This window comes from Rhizophagus irregularis, chromosome 20 (assembly GCF_026210795.1).
Source record: "Rhizophagus irregularis chromosome 20, complete sequence".
In the NCBI taxonomy this organism is placed as follows: domain Eukaryota; kingdom Fungi; phylum Glomeromycota; class Glomeromycetes; order Glomerales; family Glomeraceae; genus Rhizophagus; species Rhizophagus irregularis.
Window position 1 is genome coordinate 2179416 of NC_089448.1, and position 20797 is coordinate 2200212.

At 30.1% G+C, this 20797-nt stretch overlaps 4 protein-coding genes across 4 annotated transcripts; 3 read left to right on the top strand and 1 right to left on the bottom strand.

The window, feature by feature from the left end:
• OCT59_013066 (uncharacterized protein) lies at window positions 1-261 on the top strand (the record flags this gene model as incomplete). Its single annotated transcript, XM_066140579.1, has 1 exon — window positions 1-261. One exon carries the CDS (start codon window positions 1-3, stop codon window positions 259-261), a length of 261 nt encoding a protein of 86 aa, XP_066001455.1.
• Window positions 262-4068: 3807 nt separating this feature from the next.
• Window positions 4069-5366, top strand: OCT59_013067 (uncharacterized protein; the record flags this gene model as incomplete). The annotated part of the gene is made up of 3 exons (XM_066140580.1): window positions 4069-4107; window positions 4182-5187; window positions 5260-5366. 3 exons carry the CDS (start codon window positions 4069-4071, stop codon window positions 5364-5366), a joined length of 1152 nt encoding a protein of 383 aa, XP_066001456.1.
• Window positions 5367-6063: 697 nt separating this feature from the next.
• OCT59_013068 (uncharacterized protein) lies at window positions 6064-8977 on the top strand (the record flags this gene model as incomplete). Its single annotated transcript, XM_066140581.1, has 4 exons — window positions 6064-6169; window positions 6246-7346; window positions 7397-7630; window positions 8637-8977. The coding sequence occupies 4 exons, from the start codon at window positions 6064-6066 to the stop codon at window positions 8975-8977; spliced, it is 1782 nt and encodes a 593-aa protein (XP_066001457.1).
• Window positions 8978-17998: 9021 nt separating this feature from the next.
• OCT59_013069 (uncharacterized protein) lies at window positions 17999-19675 on the bottom strand (the record flags this gene model as incomplete). Its single annotated transcript, XM_025315958.2, has 1 exon — window positions 17999-19675. The coding sequence occupies one exon, from the start codon at window positions 19673-19675 to the stop codon at window positions 17999-18001; it is 1677 nt and encodes a 558-aa protein (XP_025181572.1).
• Between the last annotated feature and the right edge of the window lie 1122 nt (window positions 19676-20797).

Genomic DNA, 20797 nt, shown 5'->3' on the forward strand with positions numbered 1-20797 from the left:
ATGTGGAAAGAACTACTTACAAATAGTGACGAAGTGGTGAAGTGGAACGAAATGGAGGTAGAAGTGATGAAGTGGAATGAAATGGAGGTGAAAGAACGAAATGAAAGCAGAAGTGACAAAGTGGAACGAAAAGAAGAGAGAATAGTTAATATTAATAAAGGAAAAAAGACATACACAACGTTAAAAAATATGTATAACTTACTGAAAGCAAAGGAAGCAACTACAAAAAAAATAAAATCGCGTAAAAAAAACAAAAAATAAACTAATAAATCTGATGAGTGACGCAATAACAAATAGAAACACGTGACACTGGTGCTGAACACCACTGGTGTTACGTAGTAATTTTAAATTTTATATATCGATTATAATGACGACTAGTTTTGATGTTTCTTGGTCAGTTCTAGGTTTATTTAGAAACTATTTTTTTATTTTTTTGAATCTTTTAGTCGATTTTTCTTTTTTTTGAAATTTGTTATCTGATGACGAGGAAACGATAAATCAAATATTTATAACAATTAAAACAAAAAGAACCTCAAAATGGCAAAATATTCATTATTATTTAAATAATTGACAAAATCCACTTTATTACGTTATTATAAATGACGTAACACATTTCTTTAATATATGACCGTGCCACATTCGGTTACCATATGATGTAATATAAAAATAAATAATAAGCTAAAATTTTATTAAAAAATATTATAAAATATCATCACCATTGTTTGAGTGTAACCAACAAAAAAAGCTCAGGCACATGATTCGTGATGTGGCTGTGTTTGATGCAATATAAATAAATATTTTTTTCTCGCGTCCACCTATTTCTTTATACATTTTAGTTTTTGGAAACCTTGGAAACCTATATTATATAAATACTGTCTTTAAATATTAATATTTTACGTTTCTTTGAACTTTTTAAAGTTTGTTTTAATAAGTATTAAAGTATGGATTTTGTTTTTTATCGCCATAGCGAAATATCGCCACACCCAAAATATTACATGATAAACAATTTCACGTGATTGATATATTTACATGTTCGAACAATTATTATTTATTAGCATAGCGAAAAAAAACAATATATTATTATACACATTATTACAGCAAATAGTACATTAATTATACATTATAATAATATTAATGAATTAGTCATCCATTCATTGTTCTTTGCAATTCTTTTGATAATGCCCAACTTTCCCACATTTTTTACATCGACGTTGTGTTTTTGTTTTAGAACTAGATATTTCACATGTTGACTTAAATTTTTCGTACCCAATGGTCTCCCTTTTCCACGCCATTTCTGTAACAATGGTATTGATGGATCGAAATTCTCCTTGTCACTTGTGTCATCATATTGATAAAATTCTTCAGAGTCCGTTTCATCATCATCATTTTTATCATCTGCAAATTCTTGTAGTAAACTGATAAGCTGTTCCGATTTAGAAGTTGTTTGTAAAGCTTTATTTAAGGCTTTCTTATATACACCATGTAATTTACCATAAACAATTCTTTGTTCAAGAACTGTTAATCTTTCCTCACAATAATCATTATTGTTTTGATCAAATAAACATAAACTTGATACAAATTCGTCAGTATTATATTATCGCAAAATAAATAATAAAAATGTTAGTAAATATGACGAAATCTTAACACTAAACTGTAATCCTCTCTAACCCAAACACTAACCCTAACTAATCCTAACCCTAACCCTAATCCTAACCAGATCCTAACCCTCTAACCAGACCCTAACCCTAACCCTAATCCTAACCAGACCCTAACCCTAACCCTAATCCTAACCAATACCTAACCCTAACCCTAATCCTAACCAGACCCTAACCCTAACCTAACCCTAATCCTAACTCTAATACTAACATGAATTCAAAACAACATATTTCATAGCAAAGATACCTGCAGCTGCTAATAAGTTTGATGATCCATCAGTATCGCCAGTACTGTCAGTAGCGTCAGTATAAGCTCGTTCATTTACATTCATATTAGAAGTGGTGTTGTTGTAATTAAGGTAGTAGGTTACGGGTAAAAATATCAGTGTTTTTATAAGGAATAGTTAGATAAAAAGAGTAAAAATGAATGGAATAACTTTATAAATACTTGTGTCGGTTAAAATGCTAAAGGAGGGAAAAAAAGTTTCGTGAGAAAGATAAAAAAGTTTCGTGGGAAGTATAAAAAAAGTTTAAGGATAAAAAGAAAGCGTGGGAAGAGATTTGATAATCTACTTCATATCACGTGACATATCACATGACAAATGGATACTAGCGATGAATCGCATACGCGATAAATGATAATTTTCTTAAAGTATTTACCTATATAATAATTTTATATATTTTGGCGTTTTTTGTATAAATAGCACAAACTTGTATATTTTTAGTTAGGTAAAAACAAAGAAAAAAAATTTTTCATTTCAAATTTTTCTGTATTGTTCAATAAAAATATAATAAAAAAAAAATTTAATTTATTTTTTTTTCAAAATGTTACACAAGATCAACCAATCAAATTTAGACGCCACACTTTATATCACGTGCCCGAGCTGGTTATGGTTTATTTAAAGTTTTGTAGATGTTTTTACAATATTAAACATACAGTATTTTCAACGTAAACAAAAAGTTAACACTAACCTTCTATTTTAACAACTACATGGAGATTGGTACGCCATAATCTAAATCACTTGAGCCAACAGTAGGGTTGGATCGGTCCCAGCAAAGACCGGTCTTGTATCGGTCTTGGGACCGGTCTTCACGGTCTTCAGTCCGAGATTTGAGGACCGGTCCGGACCGGGACGATTATATGAAATCTATCATTTACAGCTGTTTTCATAAGACCTGGGACAAAATAAATTTTTGAACCCGACCGCCGACCCACCGATCCGGTTCAGTTGCTATTTATTTTAACAAATCAAACTATCAAATCAGGATCACGTGCCCAGCTAAAAATACCGGATCGGCGGATCGGCGGATCCCAGGTCTTATGAAAACAGCTGTAATATAAAAATGTTAAATTATATATTATTAATAAAGTTTTCATTTCGAAATATCAAATTTTCATATGTTGGTATTTTGTAATATCAATATCATTTTTGATGCTAAAGTACGATATGCAAGTATTTTGTGTTACATGATCAGCATCAATTTGATAATTTATTTTTATTCCCGTTGCAATTTTTTTTCATATTTTTGATAGTCAGTATTTTTTATATATTTGGGTCATACTTAGTTTACAATGATAACAAGGTAACTGATAATAAATAATAAATTAATGTCAATTATTATCTCGTTGATCAACCCAACAATACCGCTATTAATAAGATAATTTAAAAAATTTTAAGGACCGGCCAAAAGACACGTCCGGTCTGGTCCTGGCTGAAAAGACCGGTCTTTTTGGGACCGGAGCGGACCGGACTAATCCAACCCTAGCCACCAGTTTCGAAATAAATCCTTTTCAGCTTTATTAATACTTCGCCAATTGTTTCGTTTTCTTTTAATTTTGATAGAGATTATATTTCTGGGTTCTACGCACTCCCCTCAAAGAGGGGAATGGCTTTCCTAGAATCAGACAATTAATGTCGACAGAACGCAGTTTCCCGTGTAACTTTGCCTATTAAGGGAACATTAAGACATATTTCGGTGGCTTAGATATTGAACTGTATAACAAAATTTTTGTAGTCACATAAAGTGGGGTTAATGATATATTATATTAAACCGGTATAAATCATGATTGAAAATTTTTTATGAGGATTCATGATGTAATTATGATTCAAAATTTTTTTTATGAGGATATCCTGATGTAATTATGATTCAAAATTTTTTTTTATGAGGTTATCATGATGTAATTCTGTAGACAAGTTTTATTACGCCAACATAATCGTTAATGCCACTTATCGTTAAAGACAATTCATTGAACAATCTTGTTTGGTTTTTATGAATAATCCAAGAAACATTCCAAAGTAAGCATAAATCGTTACTCACGAGTAAATAGTTATACAAATAAACTTAACGAATAAATTGTCGTTTCTGAAATAAGTCCTCTCGCATTTTTCTGGTCGAATAACATAAGAGAAAAATGAACGAGAGACTTGGTCGAAAAGTTTGTGACACCCAGGTTTCTTAATTTTTGTACTTTTGTATTATTTCGAAAAAGTAAATTTATTTATTTATTCATCATATTTTATTTAGGACTCAGGGGATCATATTGTCGCTCGGTACCACGGGTCTTATGGTACATCCTCCATTCTGCCGTCCGATTATAATGATAACAGTGTGGGATGTAATATGTTTGTTTTGGACGCATTACATCATGAAGATCACAAAGACGGCCTCCTTCGAGAGGATTGTATTCAAAAGCAAGATAAGATTCCTTGGCTTTATGTTGAAGGTCCTGGCCCAACAAGTCATTATGATGGAACCGAACCTGATAAGCCGCCCATCAACGCTGAATTTAACGATTTCGGTAAAAAAATGGAAGACCGCAATGTTCATGTTCGGATCGTCAATCCGCAGTGGACCATACGAAACAGAAACGAAAGAGATCAACAGATTAATAGCGACATCAAGAGTAGAGACGATGTCGGCGATCAAATGGTGCAGTTTGAATGTTCGGGAAATATACGAGAACTTATCCCAAATTTGGGGCCACTGCTCAGAGTCGGTACCTTTGAGGGCTCTACATGGACTAATAAGAACCCGAAAACACCATGTCATGTTGTTTACCCGCACAGTGTCGTTAAAGACTCCGGATCTAAAAATAAAACCTCCATGTGCTCTGTGCAAACATGTAATATCAACAATGATACGAATGGGCTTAGTAGAAAAAGCCATCCCATGGTAGTTGACACAATTACCAAACCAAACCGTAACTCCGTAGCAACCTCAATTAGATATAAGCTCGAAGTTCAAGATCAAGACGATGATATCGGCTATGTGAAAGGACTCGATGGTTATATTGAAGAAGTTGGGTATTACGGATTTGAACATATCATTGTCATTGGGGAGCGCTACGATGGAATTCTTTTTATGGATTGCTTCGGCCGCTTGTTTGACTTGGATGCTATGAGCGGCTTGTTATGGTTACGTGGTGATTATAATAAAATAGCGGAAAGAAAGGCAAAGGGGCTTGTAAATGACCCGGGAGCGTCATGGATTTTTGTAGTATCCGAAGGAATTGTTGTTGAAGTTACGAGTGGTATGTGCGAATTTTTGCTCATATTTTTTTTATATATATATCTTAAATTTTTATTATATTTATTTCTTCTAGATGTACCATATGGTCAACTTGGCATTATTGAAAAAACCAAAAAGAACAAAAAGAACCGAAAAAAAAAAAAGATAAAAGAACCTTCATCACTGATTTGGATTTCTTGATTGTGTTTGCGCGTGCTTTTGATTAATTTTTTTACATGATGACGCGAAGGAAACTTTATTTTGAAAGTATACATTGTAAAAAAAAACGATTAGTTTTTTTAATGAGCGCAAAAACATATTGTATAGATACAACTAAGCTGTATTTTTCTAGAGCGGATGCCCTTATATTAATTAGTTATTAATTAATCTTTAGCTAATTGTAATTAATAAATGTCAATCTTTAATAAAAAAATTTTGCTATATATAAATATTGGATAGAAAACAATTAAATAATCTCGGGAATCATCTCGAATATATTTACTCTTCTCAGAACCCACGTTTCCCGTTCCATTTTTACCACCAAAGGTGACATCGCCTTCGTAGTGGTTTGCGAATTACTTTCGGTTTTAGTTTTAAAGTCTGTAATTTGTACTGTAACCTCGTTAACTTTGTGAAATAAAAAAAAGTCATTTGTCATATAATGACCAATTAAAATTAACCAAGTGGAAATTAAAATGATTTATCGGTTGATCAATGATTTTTAATCAATCATTAGTTACATAAATCAGTTTAAATTACATCATAACAAATCTGCCAACCAATAGAATAATGCCAACGTTATTTTTATTACTTTTTATCTATTTCTTTTGACGTAATTATCCGGTTAAAAACTTCTATTGTAGCTGTCTATTATCGATAATTCTTGAACATTTTAAAAATGAAGAAAGCTACTTTCTTTAAATTTATTGCATTGTTATGTTCACTGTTAATAACTATTCTTATTGCAAAAGTTATTGTAATTGATGAATCTGACGTTGGAACAGGTATAAAATTAATTGCTGAATATTGTTCTTTTGAAACTTATAAGTTCTAATATTATATCGTCAGTTATCGGTATAGATTTAGGAACAACTTATTCTTGTGTTGGAGTATACGTGAACGGAAGAGTTGAGATATTGACCAATGATCAGGGTAACCGTATCACGCCTTCTTATGTTGCCTTCACCGATGATGAACGTTTAATTGGCGATGCGGCAAAGAATCAATATTCAAATAACTCTAAGAACACCATTTTTGGTTTTAAGCGACTAATTGGTCGTCGCTTTAGCGATAAAGAGGTTCAACAAGATATTAAGCAGTTTCCATTCAAGGTCATTGACAAAGATGGTAAACCTGTTATTCAAATCACTGTAAAAAGCGAAGAAAGAATATTTACTCCTGAAGAAATTTCGGCTATGATTCTTGGTAAAATGAAAGAAATTGCAAAATCGTATTTAGGCAAGAAAGTTACACATGCAGTAGTTACAGTCCCAGCTTACTTTAATGACGCTCAAAGACAAGCCACAAAATATGCTGGCGTAATTGCTGGACTTAATGTCCTTCGTATTGTAAATGAACCTACGGAGGCTGCAATTGCATATGATCTTTATAAATCCGATGGGGAACGTCAGATTCTTGTCTATGATCTTGGTGGTGGTACCTTTGATGTTTCTCTCTTGTCAATCGATGATGGTGTTTTTGAAGTATTGGCAACTGCCGGCGATACACATTTGGGAGGTGAAGACTTCGACAACCGAGTTATTGACTACTTCGTTAAACTTTATAAAAAGAAAAATAAGGTAGACGTTTCACAAGATTTAAAAGCTATGGATAAATTAAAACGTGAAGTTGAAAAAGCCAAGCGTACATTATCTTCTCAAATGTCAACTCATATCGAAATTGAATCATTTCATGATGGTAAATATTTTTCCGAAATTTTGACCCGTGCCAAATTTGAAGAACTTAACAATGATCTCTTCCTTAAAACATTAAAGTTCGTTGAACAAGTGTTGAAAGATGCAAATGTTGATAAGAAGGATGTGCACGATATTGTACTCGTTGGTGGTTTCACACGTATTCCCAAAGTTCAACAACTCCTTGAAGAATTCTTTAGTGGTAAGAAAACTTTCAAAGATATTAATCCTGATGAAGCAGTTGCATATGGTGCCGCCATACAAGGAGGTATTCTTTCCGGAGATATACGGATATACCAATGATATTCAATTTATTAGACATTTGTCTTCTTACACTCGGTATTGAAACAACTGGTGGCGTTATGACAAAATTAATTCCTCGTGACACTGTAATTCCTACTAAGAAGTCACAAATTTTCTCTACCGCCGCGGATAACCAACCTACTGTATTAATTCAAGTTTACGAAGAAGAACGTTTTATGACTAAAGACAACAACTTACTCGGCAAGTTCGAAAACTTCGAATTAACAGGTATACTGCCTGCACCACGAGGTACAGTCGCGTCCGAAAGTGACGCCCGATTTGAAAATGAAGACAAAAGCAAAAATATCTGTATTTTTTCACTAGTGTATACATTAGTAAAATATTCATACCTAGTTTGTTTCTCATACTAAATCAAATTTTCATAATGCCAGGGTGGCAACCTTCTCAAAAACAGAACTATTTAAATTTTTATTTTTTCTTTAATATAGCTTTAAATTCGCCTACAGCTCTTGGGAGAGGGACACACTTCTGGATAATATATTGGTTCATTTTTAAATGTTCTCTACTTGGTTTAAACCAAATAAATTTGTTGGAAAATTAGTAGTTGCAATTTTATTTAATTTTAGCTTATTTTTGGCCTAAAGATAAAGGATATAATCATCTGGAAACCTGTGATTATCTTGGCATCCAGTGATCAGAATTCGATGAACAAAGGCTCATTGGATTCGTCTCGTCAAGATGAGTTGAATGGTGAATGTCTCATATCTCTAGGGTTAATAGATACTAAGGTGTACCTTAAAACATTTTTTTGATGGTTTGGCCTTTATCCTGAGATATAATGATGCTACATGTATGAACTGGCCACCATTCGACGTGTATCAATGAGACAAATCCAATGAGTCTTTGTTTGTCAGAATAGAATCACTGGATAGTGAGATATTCCCAATTTCGTGAAATTTAGAGTTTCGAAAAATTTTCAGGTAAAGAATGTTTTAAGTTATATCTTGGCATCTATTGATCCTAGAGATATAGGCCAACCACCATTCACTTCGTCTTGACGAGATGAATCCAATGAGCCTTTGTTTGTCGAATTCTGATCACTGGATGCCGAGATGATCATAGTGACTTAATAATTATGGCCTTCATCTGTAAGTAATCGGGCAACACTTTCGGACGCGACTGTATACCGCAAATCGAGGTTACGTTTGAAATTGATCCCGATAGTATAATAAAAGTATATGCAAAAGATATAGGTACAGGAAAATTGAATCGATTACAATTACAAACTATAAAGGTCGTCTTTCTCAAGAAGAAATTGATCGTATGGTTGAAGAAGCCGAACAATATGCTGAAGAGGATAATATTCAAAAGGAACGAATAGAAGCTAAAAATCAACTTGAAAGTTTTGCATACACAATCAAAAATCAAACTTCTGATGACGGAAAACTTGAACTTGATAAGAAAATAAGCAATGACGATTGGTTGAATGATCATTCAAATTCTGCGATCAAGGATGATTTTGATGAAAAACGGGAAGAATTACAATCTATCATTAATCCGATAACTACTAAATTGTATGCTGATAGTCACGTTCCACCTCCACACGAGGAACCACCAAGGCATGAAGATTTGTAAAATAATAATAGTAGTAGTAAATAATTTAGGTCGAACTACAAAAAAAAAAAATTCGTTATTCATAATTATCATTTTATAAATTAAATTTAGATTGTTGGATATTCGGTTGCAGAAAAATGAATATTAAAAAATTTTAGCATTTCTACATTATTTCAAATAAAATTCTTATGTTTAATAAATTAATTTATACTTGGATGATTTTTAATGGTGTATGTATAAAGTCCATTTGATTACAATCTTGAAATTAAGCACCTCCTTTTTACGAGCAAAAAGTCTGAAGGATGTGCATAATTTTGAGACTGGGTAATAATATAAGTACTGTACAATTAGGGATGGAAAATTAATGGTCAATTATAATTTGATTAATTAACGGTTAATTAAATTTTTTAATAATTTTGGTCAAAATTCCGAAATTAAAATTGATTTTCCGAGATCACGTCATTTCCTGGCCATTATTCACCGTTGTAAAATTTCCGAAATGCTGAAATGCCAAAGTCAAAATGCTGAAAAAAGTTCTAATTGATATTATTCACATAATTTGATTAAACTGTAACTTTTTTTAGCAATTATTTTAAAATATACTTAAATTGGTTGTAATTCGAAATATTGAAAGATCCAAATAATACGAAAGTTAATCTCCAAGGTCAGGTTGGTCAGGTTTGAGTTTACGACCACCTTCTTTTAGAAACTGACTTTGTATCCATCAGCAAGTTGGTTTCTGCCAAACTTAACCGTAATTTCTAGGAATACCAATTTAGAAAATAGAATTCGAATCGTGATATAATATGCTGCTGAATTATGTTTCATTAATTCCAGTCGGTCGTAGAACGTATAATTATTTCATTTTTATTTTATTTATATCCATAAACTAAGATAAATATCCGAATCGAATTTTTAACCATTTATATATTTCGACTTTAAGAGCATTTCAAATAGTAAAGTACTGTATATGCCATTTCCATTATTTTTTGTCAAAGAAAGCATTATACTTTCCATTTTAATATGTTTTGCTTTTTTTGGACTACTCGGACAACATTTTTTATATTTTTAAGGAAACTCCTTCTCTTTTTCATAAGCATTTGGCTTTAATCAGCTTTTTTTGGACAGTGGATTATAAAGTTTTAAAGTATTAATTATACTTTTAATTTTTTTTATTTAAAAATATTATTGCTTATGTGATACGTAAAAAAAAAGTGAGTTTTGAAGTGTTAACTTGAAATTTTATCTTTTTTTTTTAAAAAAAAAGTATTCATTACATTTTCTCTATTTCATTTTTGTAATAATTTTGGTGAGTCTCTCGACCACCAATGTCCAATATGCTAAAATAATAATTACTACTTTTGGAACATTTTTTTTTTTTACTAAAGGAAATAGTTTATGGTTTCTCCTGAGAGTGAACGTAAAGTAAATTCCAAAATTATTTTAACTTTGAATCAGCTTTTTTCGAAATTCTTTAAAGAAACACTTATTAACATTTTCTATTCTTTATTTTGTATATTCGGACATTTTCTAGACTATCGAAATTAAGAAAAAGTAATTGCAAAGCTTACTTCTTGATTTTTTTTTTAAATTTATAGGTTTTGGCCAAAAATCGTTGGATAGTAATGTTTTTAATATACAAAAAAAAAAGTCTAAATAATTTTATTTCCTTTTTTTTCGTAGGTCTTTTTTCCGATTAAATCCTGAAGCGTCATGATATGTAGTGTATTAATTACTAATAGCTAAGAATTCTCCCATTTTTAATTTGTTTGATTAGCTAAATTCGACCATAATGGTGCGAAACAACTGCTAGTTACTAAATAAAATAAAATGAATATATTAAGATAAAATTATCATAAAATTACTATTAAGTTTTATATGTTAAGTGACCGTTAAAGCATCCGTGAAAATGATCAGATTGGCGTTATCCGGATATATTCCAGAATTGATACGTTACAATTTTATCTCGTAGAACAACTTGTTAATACAATTGATAACAGTTCCGACAATAGACTACGATAAAGGAAATTGACACTGCCAGATAGGTCCCGCAGTATTACCTGCAAGAAATTAGTAAACATATTTTCTTTACCACCAGACCTAGTCAGAGGTGTAATTAATGGGCTAACATATATTTATTAGTAATAAAAAAGTTTAAATACAAATTGATAAAATTATCCCGAGTTCCAACTCGCGCTATATTTATTACTATTTTAGCTGATCAACCAATCCTATCTTCCAGATTATGGTCATGTGGACATACCTAGAACCATAACTAATAATCCGTTAAAAATAAACTATAAGAAAATAAAACTAACTGAAGTACTAAAAATAAATATAAAACTGCGGCCTCTAAAATATTCTAATAATTTAGTCACTACATCTATAAAATCGAAAAAATCATTTTCCGAAATGAAGGACTACTGAAGATGAGAAAATTAATTTGAGATATCTAATTAATTTACCCATAACGATAAATTTTTTAATTATAAGTTACGATTGAACTAGTCAATAAAACTATTTAAAATAACATGATTATTGTATATCCGAATAATATATTTGTCTAATATATATTACTCTTTCTGGGACTCGTTTAATTAACGGCTTATTAACCGACTAGTACAGGCAGTGATGTTCACTTATTGGAAGATTGTAAGGAACCACAAAATTATGGTAATTGTGATGCCTGAAAGGTATTGAGTGATATTTTATTACATTTAAAATAAGCAATAGTGCAACATTTAACATGTAGATAAAGTTTTTCATTAAATATAAATTTAATAAGAAATATGTAGAGTATTTTAACCACCATTAAAAAAAAAAAGGTTTGTCCTTTTTTTGGAATCATTATAAATTTGACCAATAAATTAGTTAATTGAACAAAATACGCTCTAAAATTATGTTACAAATTATATATAGTACTTAACATAATGAATTATTTGTCAATTCTAATAATATAAACATAAAATGTTAATGTCATTAAAGCTTTTGAACATGTTTCAAGTAACATGGCGCAGTGTATAAAAACGTGGCAAATTACTCTTTATTTACAATTTTACAAATGATTACGGTTCAAAATAAATATTGACATCAAATCTTAAAGTGGCTCTGCTCTTCAATTGTAAATTTTAGCATGGCGTAATGTAGAAAAATAATCTTGTACGTCTCCTTTACTTCACTTTAATTGATAATAAATATGAAAAATGTAATCATGAAATACTTGTTACTATAGAAAAATTTTCTTATATAAACACTTTAAGAAAGTGGAAATTTCTTCAAAGAAATTATCTGTATCATGCAATTAAAATACTTACTGTTGATTTTCGTCTTTACTATTGCTTTAGCAAGTAAATAAATTTTTAAAAAATTTTTTTTTATATCAAATTACTAAAATGAATTCTTACACAAATGCAGAACCACAAGATGTATTTAAACGTGACGCGGAACCAATAGCAGAATCACAAGATTTATATAAACGTGACGCAGATAATCATAATCATGATGAACGTGATGTCGGAAGACGATGACTATCATATTCATTATATTTAAAATAAGGTTAATGCAAATAAAATATTTTAATAAATATAGACCTAACGAGAAGTATGTAAAAATTATTTTTAATCAGATTAATGTTTTTTAATTTTAAAATTTGTTAGATTTCCTTAGTCATTATATTCATTAATCACAAAAATTCTCTCGAGAATATATAAATTATGTCTAGTCTATTTTAATAAAACATACTTAGAACACAAAAAATCAATATCAAATTATACTTTTTACGAGATATACGTTAATAATTTTAATACAATCATAATGTGAAGATACCGATTATTCTTATAAACCTTTGTTGTCTGGGAACATAGCGGGATAATATAATTTCTAAAAAGAAAATTCCCCATTACATAAGAATGGACTAATCCTTTGGTAAATTTACATATTTTAACTTATTACGGTGGAAACGTAATTACACTCCCGGCCAAAAAGTTTAGGACCACCCGGTAAATAATAGAAAAAATGGAATTTTTTAACGATAACTTTTTTTATTAAACTATAAAGATCATATACGTTTTCTCTACTAATTAATTAACAAATTTAATAATATTTAAATTCATTATAATAATAAATTATTGAAATTTAATATGTAACATTTTTATACCCCTTTTTTTAATAAAATAAACTAAAACTATTAATAAATAAAAAAAATTTTTTTATAATAATATATTATATGTAAATTATATTTATTAAACATCATATTAAACATAATATAATGTAAAAAACCCAGCTCAAAATCTCGCAATATTAAATACTTTTAATAATATTAAAGTTTTTAATAAAAAATCGGTATTTTTCTTTAAAAAAAATTAAATTAACTCATTAATTTATAATACTTACCCTTATAAAAATTTAATAAAAACGTCAATTAATATCTTGTGGGATAACCACGAGCTTTTATTACCTCTTCAATTCGACGTACCATGCTCTCAACAAGCTTCTGATAAACTTCACATGGAATTTCTGACCAGCACTCTTGAAGAAGCGCCTCCAATTCCCCTAAATTTTTTGGATGTTTTTGCTTGGCTCGAATACGACGTTCAAGCTCGTCCCAAAGGTGTTCGATGGGGTTAAGGTCAGGGCTTTGCCCTGGCCATGGTAACAAAATTATTTCCGTTTCTTCAATAAAATTCCGCGTTCTTGCACTTGTATGAATTGGTGCGTTATCTTGTTGAAAAAAATATTCACCATTTTCCTCTTCAAATTCCTCTAAAAACGGTACCACGTGATAGCCAAGGATGTCTTCAATATATCTTTCACTATTAATACGGCCATCTATTCTTACCAATGGACCTAAACCATACCAGGAGAAGCACCCCCACATCATAATACCTCCTCCGCCATGCTTCATGGTAGGAACAAGGCAGTTAATATTATATTTTTCTTCTTGAAGACGCCAAACTCGTATTTTTCCATCATTTTGAAATAATGTAAACCTGGATTCATCGCTCCATACTACCTTTTTCCAATCATTTATAGTCCATAAACGTCTTTCACGAGCCCACTTTAAACGAATTTTTCGGTTACGCTCACTGACATTGGGTTTTCTGAGAGCAGTACAACTATGATATCCCATATTATATAATGTATTTTTCATAGTATTCTTACATATTACTTTTCCAGTGGATTCGGCAAAATTTTTTACTATTTTCTCTACTGGTTCACGTCGGTTTTGAGTAACAATAACTTTAAGATGACGTTTATCCCGTTCAGTTAATTTTTTTGGACGTCCACTTCGAGAAGCAATACTAAAAGCACCTGTTTTTTTATATTTTGATATAATATTATGAATTGTGGTTTTACCATAACCAGTTTTTTCTGAAATTGTTCGTTCTGAGTCACCAGCTTCATAAAAACCGATAACTCTTCCGCGTTCGAAATCCGAAAGTTCTCTTGTTTTGACCATTTTGCAAAAAATAAAAATAAAAGAACGAAAAAAAAGATATGCATGACGTTCACTATTTATTGATTATCATAGGGTACAAATTTTAGGTTACACAAATATGTTATTGTTTATTTATTGCAGATCATTTGCAGATCATAGGGGTGGTCCTAAACTTTTTGGCCGGGAGTGTATAAGTGATTAGCAGGCAAACAGATATCTTAAAATAAATCGTTTATTGAATTCTTAAAAATTTTACCATAACTGAAATTTTTCACTTTTTAGTACTACTTTAGAGAAGTAAACAATTTCTTTTTAGTATTACTGTAATAAAAAAAAATAAGAAAATCGATCATCCCAATCCAAAATGTTCAATAATCTCGATTGATCACCCAGAGAGTTACGATACGTTTCGCCGAAGTTCATTTCGCCGAAGTAAAGTCTCGCTGAAGGGACATTTCGCTGAAGTTTATTTCTCCGAAACCATTTCTCCGAGAGGCCATTCTGCTGAATCCTTTTCCCCGAATCATTCATGAAGACATCCCAGATACCAAATTACCTACTATATAATGAACCTTTTCCTAGAATCTACTTCATTATCTATTTTAAATTCTTTTTTTATGATTTCATTTTTTGATCATTTTCTAAATTATTTTATGTCTACTCACATTACTATCACTTACTGTACCTTCCAATCCATCATCTAATTGATCGTCACGTAACTTTTCCTACATAATATCCCTTGACACTACACCTCGGCAACTTTAGATCGTATTTCAAGAATTCATTACATACTGCTGTACTTGAATAATATTTGTTCTTTCTTTTCTTACTTCCGAATCTGAGAATTCTCTAATAATTGAATATCCGTGTATAATTTTAGATGGTATCATACAATCTCTTTCAATTTATCTGCCTATCTAAAACTTCTAAAACTTCATTCCATATCTACCACTCTGTAATTATAAACGACACCTCGCACATTTGTTAGATTTAATCCCAAATACTTTACTTTGTATAAAATATCATAAATCGGTAATGTTTAAAGGAAGTTTTTCATTCTAAAAGCTCGTATTTTTGTATCTAACTCGTTAGTTGTAAATTTATCAGTTGAAATTCCATTCTTAATTAATTTGAATGTAAGCGCCCACTCCATATTGTAACAGATAGTACTCGTAACAAATAAATTTGTTAATTGATCTAGTCCACCTTATTAGTGATATATGTTAGATTTTTGCCCACTGTCCATTGTTGATATCATTCCATTTCAAATCAAATTCATCTACTAGTATATTATTCCATATTATCCCTATAACTTCTAAATTAAGATATTCTTCATATAACTCTTTCTTCATAGCTTCCATTTTAATATTATAATCTTCGTCCTTATATTTAAATGACGTTAAGAAAAAAACCTGTAACTTTTTTCTTCTATCAATTGCTTTAAAAATTTTAATAACATATAATTTTTGTAATCAATTTCTTTTCTAGAGCTTGTTTTTTCAAAAAATTTCATTATAGATGATATGAACTTTTCATTGATTACTATATTCACTGTATTATTGTCTTAATTAAACTAAAAAAATTAACACTATTATTACTCCCTTTAAATCTTTCATATAAATTGTCCCTTTTGAATTTTTTGCGCTATACGAAATATTATCCTATTAAATTAAATATATTTATAAATTTTCAAATAAATTTGATGTTACATAATCGCTAAAGCCTAACTACGAAATTACTTGTTATAAGTTAAAACAGATAAATCTAGAAGAAAAATGAATAAAGACTTTTACATTTATCCTTAGGTGGTTCTTTCTTGGCGTAGTGTAGCACTACTTATTTAATAACACTATTCTTGTGGCTGATAGAATGATTCTCCCAATTATTATCAATGCTGATTAGCCTAGACCCCATTATTATTTGCGAAATATAAAAAGTTGCCAAAGCAACTAATACAAAAATAAAATTTATGAAATATGCTAAGCACCTACGGCCAACAGTAGCGATATTTTCGATAATTTTACTGAACAGAGCATAATTTTCTGTATTATATAATACTACATGGATGTAAAACATTATGTAATTAAACTAGGGTCTGGTTCACATTACCGACAATTATATTACCGACAATCATTTTACCGACACTCACTTTACCGACAGGTACGTTTTACCGACAATCATATTACCGACAATCATTTTACCGACAAAATAATAATTATTTTTACAGCAAAATTCAAAATATATGGGACACTTGAGAATTTGATTGTCGGGTTGTCGGGTAGCCGGTTTACTCAGCAGTAGGTAAAGTAATTAATTGTTACATGTTATATACTATTATACTATATTTATTTATATAATACGATTATATAATCTGATATACTATTATTATACTCATGTCACGGGTTTATTTATACTTTTCTAATAAATAACCTACTGCCGAGTAACCCGGCTACCCGACAACCCGACAATCAAATTTCTCAAGTGTCCCGTATATTTTGAAATTTGCTGTAATCAATTTTTTATTTTACATATTATGGTAAATTCTTTTATATTAAATATGTATTTTAATTTTCATAACTGAAGTGGGTAGTGAAATAGTAATAAATACTGTAAGTGTTGATGGTAAAATTGGGTGTCGGTAAATGAGTGTCGGTAAAGTGTACCTGTCGGTAATATGATTGTCGGTAATATGAATATGAGTGTCGGTAAAATGATTGTCGGTAGTATGATTGTCGGTAATGTGAACGGGTCCCATAATAATGCATGTACAGTATTCCTTCGTTAAAAGTCACGTGTACGATGCAACGCCTGTGCGACATAAAAACCTATATTTAACGCTTAGCCCTTTTTCCAGAAATAAATTTTTATTTCACTCCGGAACGTAACACAATTTTTTATCCGAGCCAACTATCTATAAAAAGCGCTTTGTCTATCTCAGTCACCTAGAGAGTTACGGTACGTTTCGCCGAAGTTCATTTTGCAGAAGCAATTTCACCGAAGGGAAGTTTCACCGAAGGGACATTTCGTTAGTGATTAACATATTCCTTGATCATTAACAATTCGATACAAAGGAAATAAAAATGTTCTCAAAGTACAAATTCTCTTTAAGCTATTTCATTTTATGATGCATTTTGTTATCATTTTTTAAACAAACGTGACTTAATTTAATGTATTAAATAATTCGTTTATCTTCTCTAAGAAAAAAAAAATGAAAATTAAAAAATTCCATAGCGAAATGTCCGCTCGAGGAAATGGCACTTCAGTGAAATATTCCTTCGGCGGCGAAATGGGTTGTGAAAAGGACTTCGGCGAAAATCCTGCTGAGGTCCCATTTAATGATACTAAATCGCTACCGTATATATGCAGTATTCTGATTAATAATTATATTATCAATTATTTCACATTTTATTTTACTCAAAAAAATTTCTTTTTTTTTCAAATTAAAAGGTATTGCCTCAGTTTATTGAGATTAAGTGTATGCAAAATGATACAATTGAAAATAAAAGGGTCCCGCCTCAGATTATTAGGATTAAACATTACATTAGTATATTAAATGATATAATTAATAGAATATTATATTAAAAAAAAATGAAAGTACAATGATCTCAAACAGCATTACCACTAGTATTATCATATCTCTGAACTTTAAATACTTTGAAAGTTCTCAAATTTTCGCGTGATTTACTAATATTCATATACTTCAAGAATTTAGAAGGATTTGTTTCTTTTGTTATTTTAGTAGAATTTAAATTATGAACCGTTTTTCCAGGCCTGATTTCAACATAATGTCTTTTGAAAAAATCTAGCCAGATTAAAACATCCTCAATAGTGGTCATTGCACCTATTGATACACGGGCTGCACCATATAATTTCCCTTTGTATATATCTTTATCATCACTACATTTTCTCTCTTCACTATCCTGTATAACTTCCTCAGCAGTAATATTATTCCATCTTGAAATACTACCAGGATTACAATTACCACCAGATCTAATATGAATACCATAAGTATTTGCTAATTTTTCCAATTCAACATATCCTACAAAACTACCATCTGAACGTTTTACGTTAAAACTTAATATACCACCTTGCTTTTCACTATCTGAAAAATCCCTATCCGAATTTATCGTACAAACACTTTTTCCATTCCAATGATGTAATGATCTCATATTTCTACTGAGGTATGTATTTAAGCTAGTCACATGATTTGATACATTTTTAATGTTTCCATAAATCCTTTCAAACGCATCAAATGCATGATCTAATGCTATAATATTTAAGAAATTAATGGTCCCGTCTTCGTATCGTGTTGCAATATCTTCAGAGAATACTTGCCATGTTTTATCATAAACAACTGAATTAGTAGTACCACCACCAAAATATCCTTTTCTTAATATAGGATTTAATTCTGATTTTATTATTAAGGCTCCTAATCCAGTAGGAAATCCGAACATTTTATAAAAACTAAGGCAAATAAAATCTGGTGAAGTTTCTTTATCAGCTAAAGAAAGTTGTGCAGATGGAACGTAAGCAGCCGCATCTAATAAAACTAAATTTTTTGACTTTTTTGTATCCAATTTCTTGATTTTACTAATCCAATCTAAAGGAAATCTCATTCCAGAGAAGTTACATTGAGCTGGATAAGCGAAAAGATTATAAGTAATTTCATCATCTTCAGATTCATCATTAACTGGTGGATTATTTATCATTTCTTCTACATCATTTTCAGTTACACCTTGAATATTTTTCGGGTTGATTGTTTCAAGAAATCTTCTTAATCCATTAATACTATTATGAGATTCTCTTAAATATTTATAGGTACTCTTTCCCGTCCAAGGAAACATCTCACCGGTTAGTTTAATAGCAGCCGTAGCATTTTGAGTGAAGATAACACTATAATCATTTTCATCAGCATTAAAATATTTAAGGATTCGTCTACGTACACCTTCTACTCGCATAGAACTCGCCTGAGAACTAGCAGAATTTGAATGAGGATTTCCGTAAAGATTACTTAATAGATCATTATTAAAATTTGTTAACGCACTTTTAGTGAATGTTGTAGTGCCTGTATGATCAAGATAAATTGCGTTTCTTAATTGTGGATATTCTTCTTCACGTATTTGATCTATTTTACCATTATACCCATATTTCGTCGAAAATTCCTTTAAAAATTCACGTTTTTCTGTGCGTAACTTTTCTTTATTTGTTTTTGGTTTATATTTTTGTGAATTAAAAGGACCAAAAGTATACTTCTTTTCAGTTAATAAGTTTAACGTCTTCATCTTGTTTTAATGATTATAATATATGATTAGGAGGGAAAAAAAAGGAAGAAGGAATGTACGTAAAAGAACGTTAATTTTATTCTTATTAACAATTTTAATAATTATTGTTTTACTTTTTTGAATTACAATCCTTTATATAAAACTCTAATTACCGCAGTAAAATGTTAGGGGTCAACCAATCTGATTAAGAGACTTGATTTAAAATACTTTTCCAAAATAAGATTATATCCGTTATCGGCTATCCGTATGAATAAAAGAAATTAAGAGTTTAATGAAGTTTAAAGATCAAAATCGATAACAAATCTATATCGGTTTATCATTTTTGAGGAGATTTCAGGTTATTGATTGGGGTATTGATATGATTGATATCGATATCGACATTGATTGCTAAAAATTAAATTATTTTTTAATATATTTTTATTAAATTAAAATAATAGTGAAAAATTAAGATTTTCAAACAATAAGAATAATTGCTCAAACATTGTAATTAATTTTAAACTTCCTACCTTATTCATTTTAGAAATTTTAAAATTAACTTTATATAGTAATTTAATTTAATTGAATGAATTAAATGAAAGGGGAATTGGAAAAAAAATGAAATAATCATCATGATAACATATGCCCGTCTAGCAATAAAAACGTGGTTATTAAAGGATAAAATATACACGCGAAATATCACTTGATCACTATAGAACTCGGTAAAATGGGTAAAATGACAATTTAATATGATAACATGTGCTTGTGCTTATGTTTTACAGCCCTATAATGATTATAATAGTCTATGGTTACACGAAAATGTTCATTTTAATATAATCTTACTATATTTCTCTTATCCAATAATCAATCGATATACAATATTACGAACTTTTTTCGTCAGTATTCTATGTAGATCATTTCACATGACACATCGAATTCACTTTTAGTATTCTTTATTTTTGAGTCATATGTTCACAGAATTATGTTGTTGTTTGTGATACATGTAAACTCAGACCTGTCCAGACCTAGTACACGATGTAGGAGGTACTTTCCGACTTTGGACGAATATATTAAACTTTGAAAATTATCGAAGTTTGCACCCTTAGTATCGACCCAATAAATTTATCACATTATTATGTTCCTCTA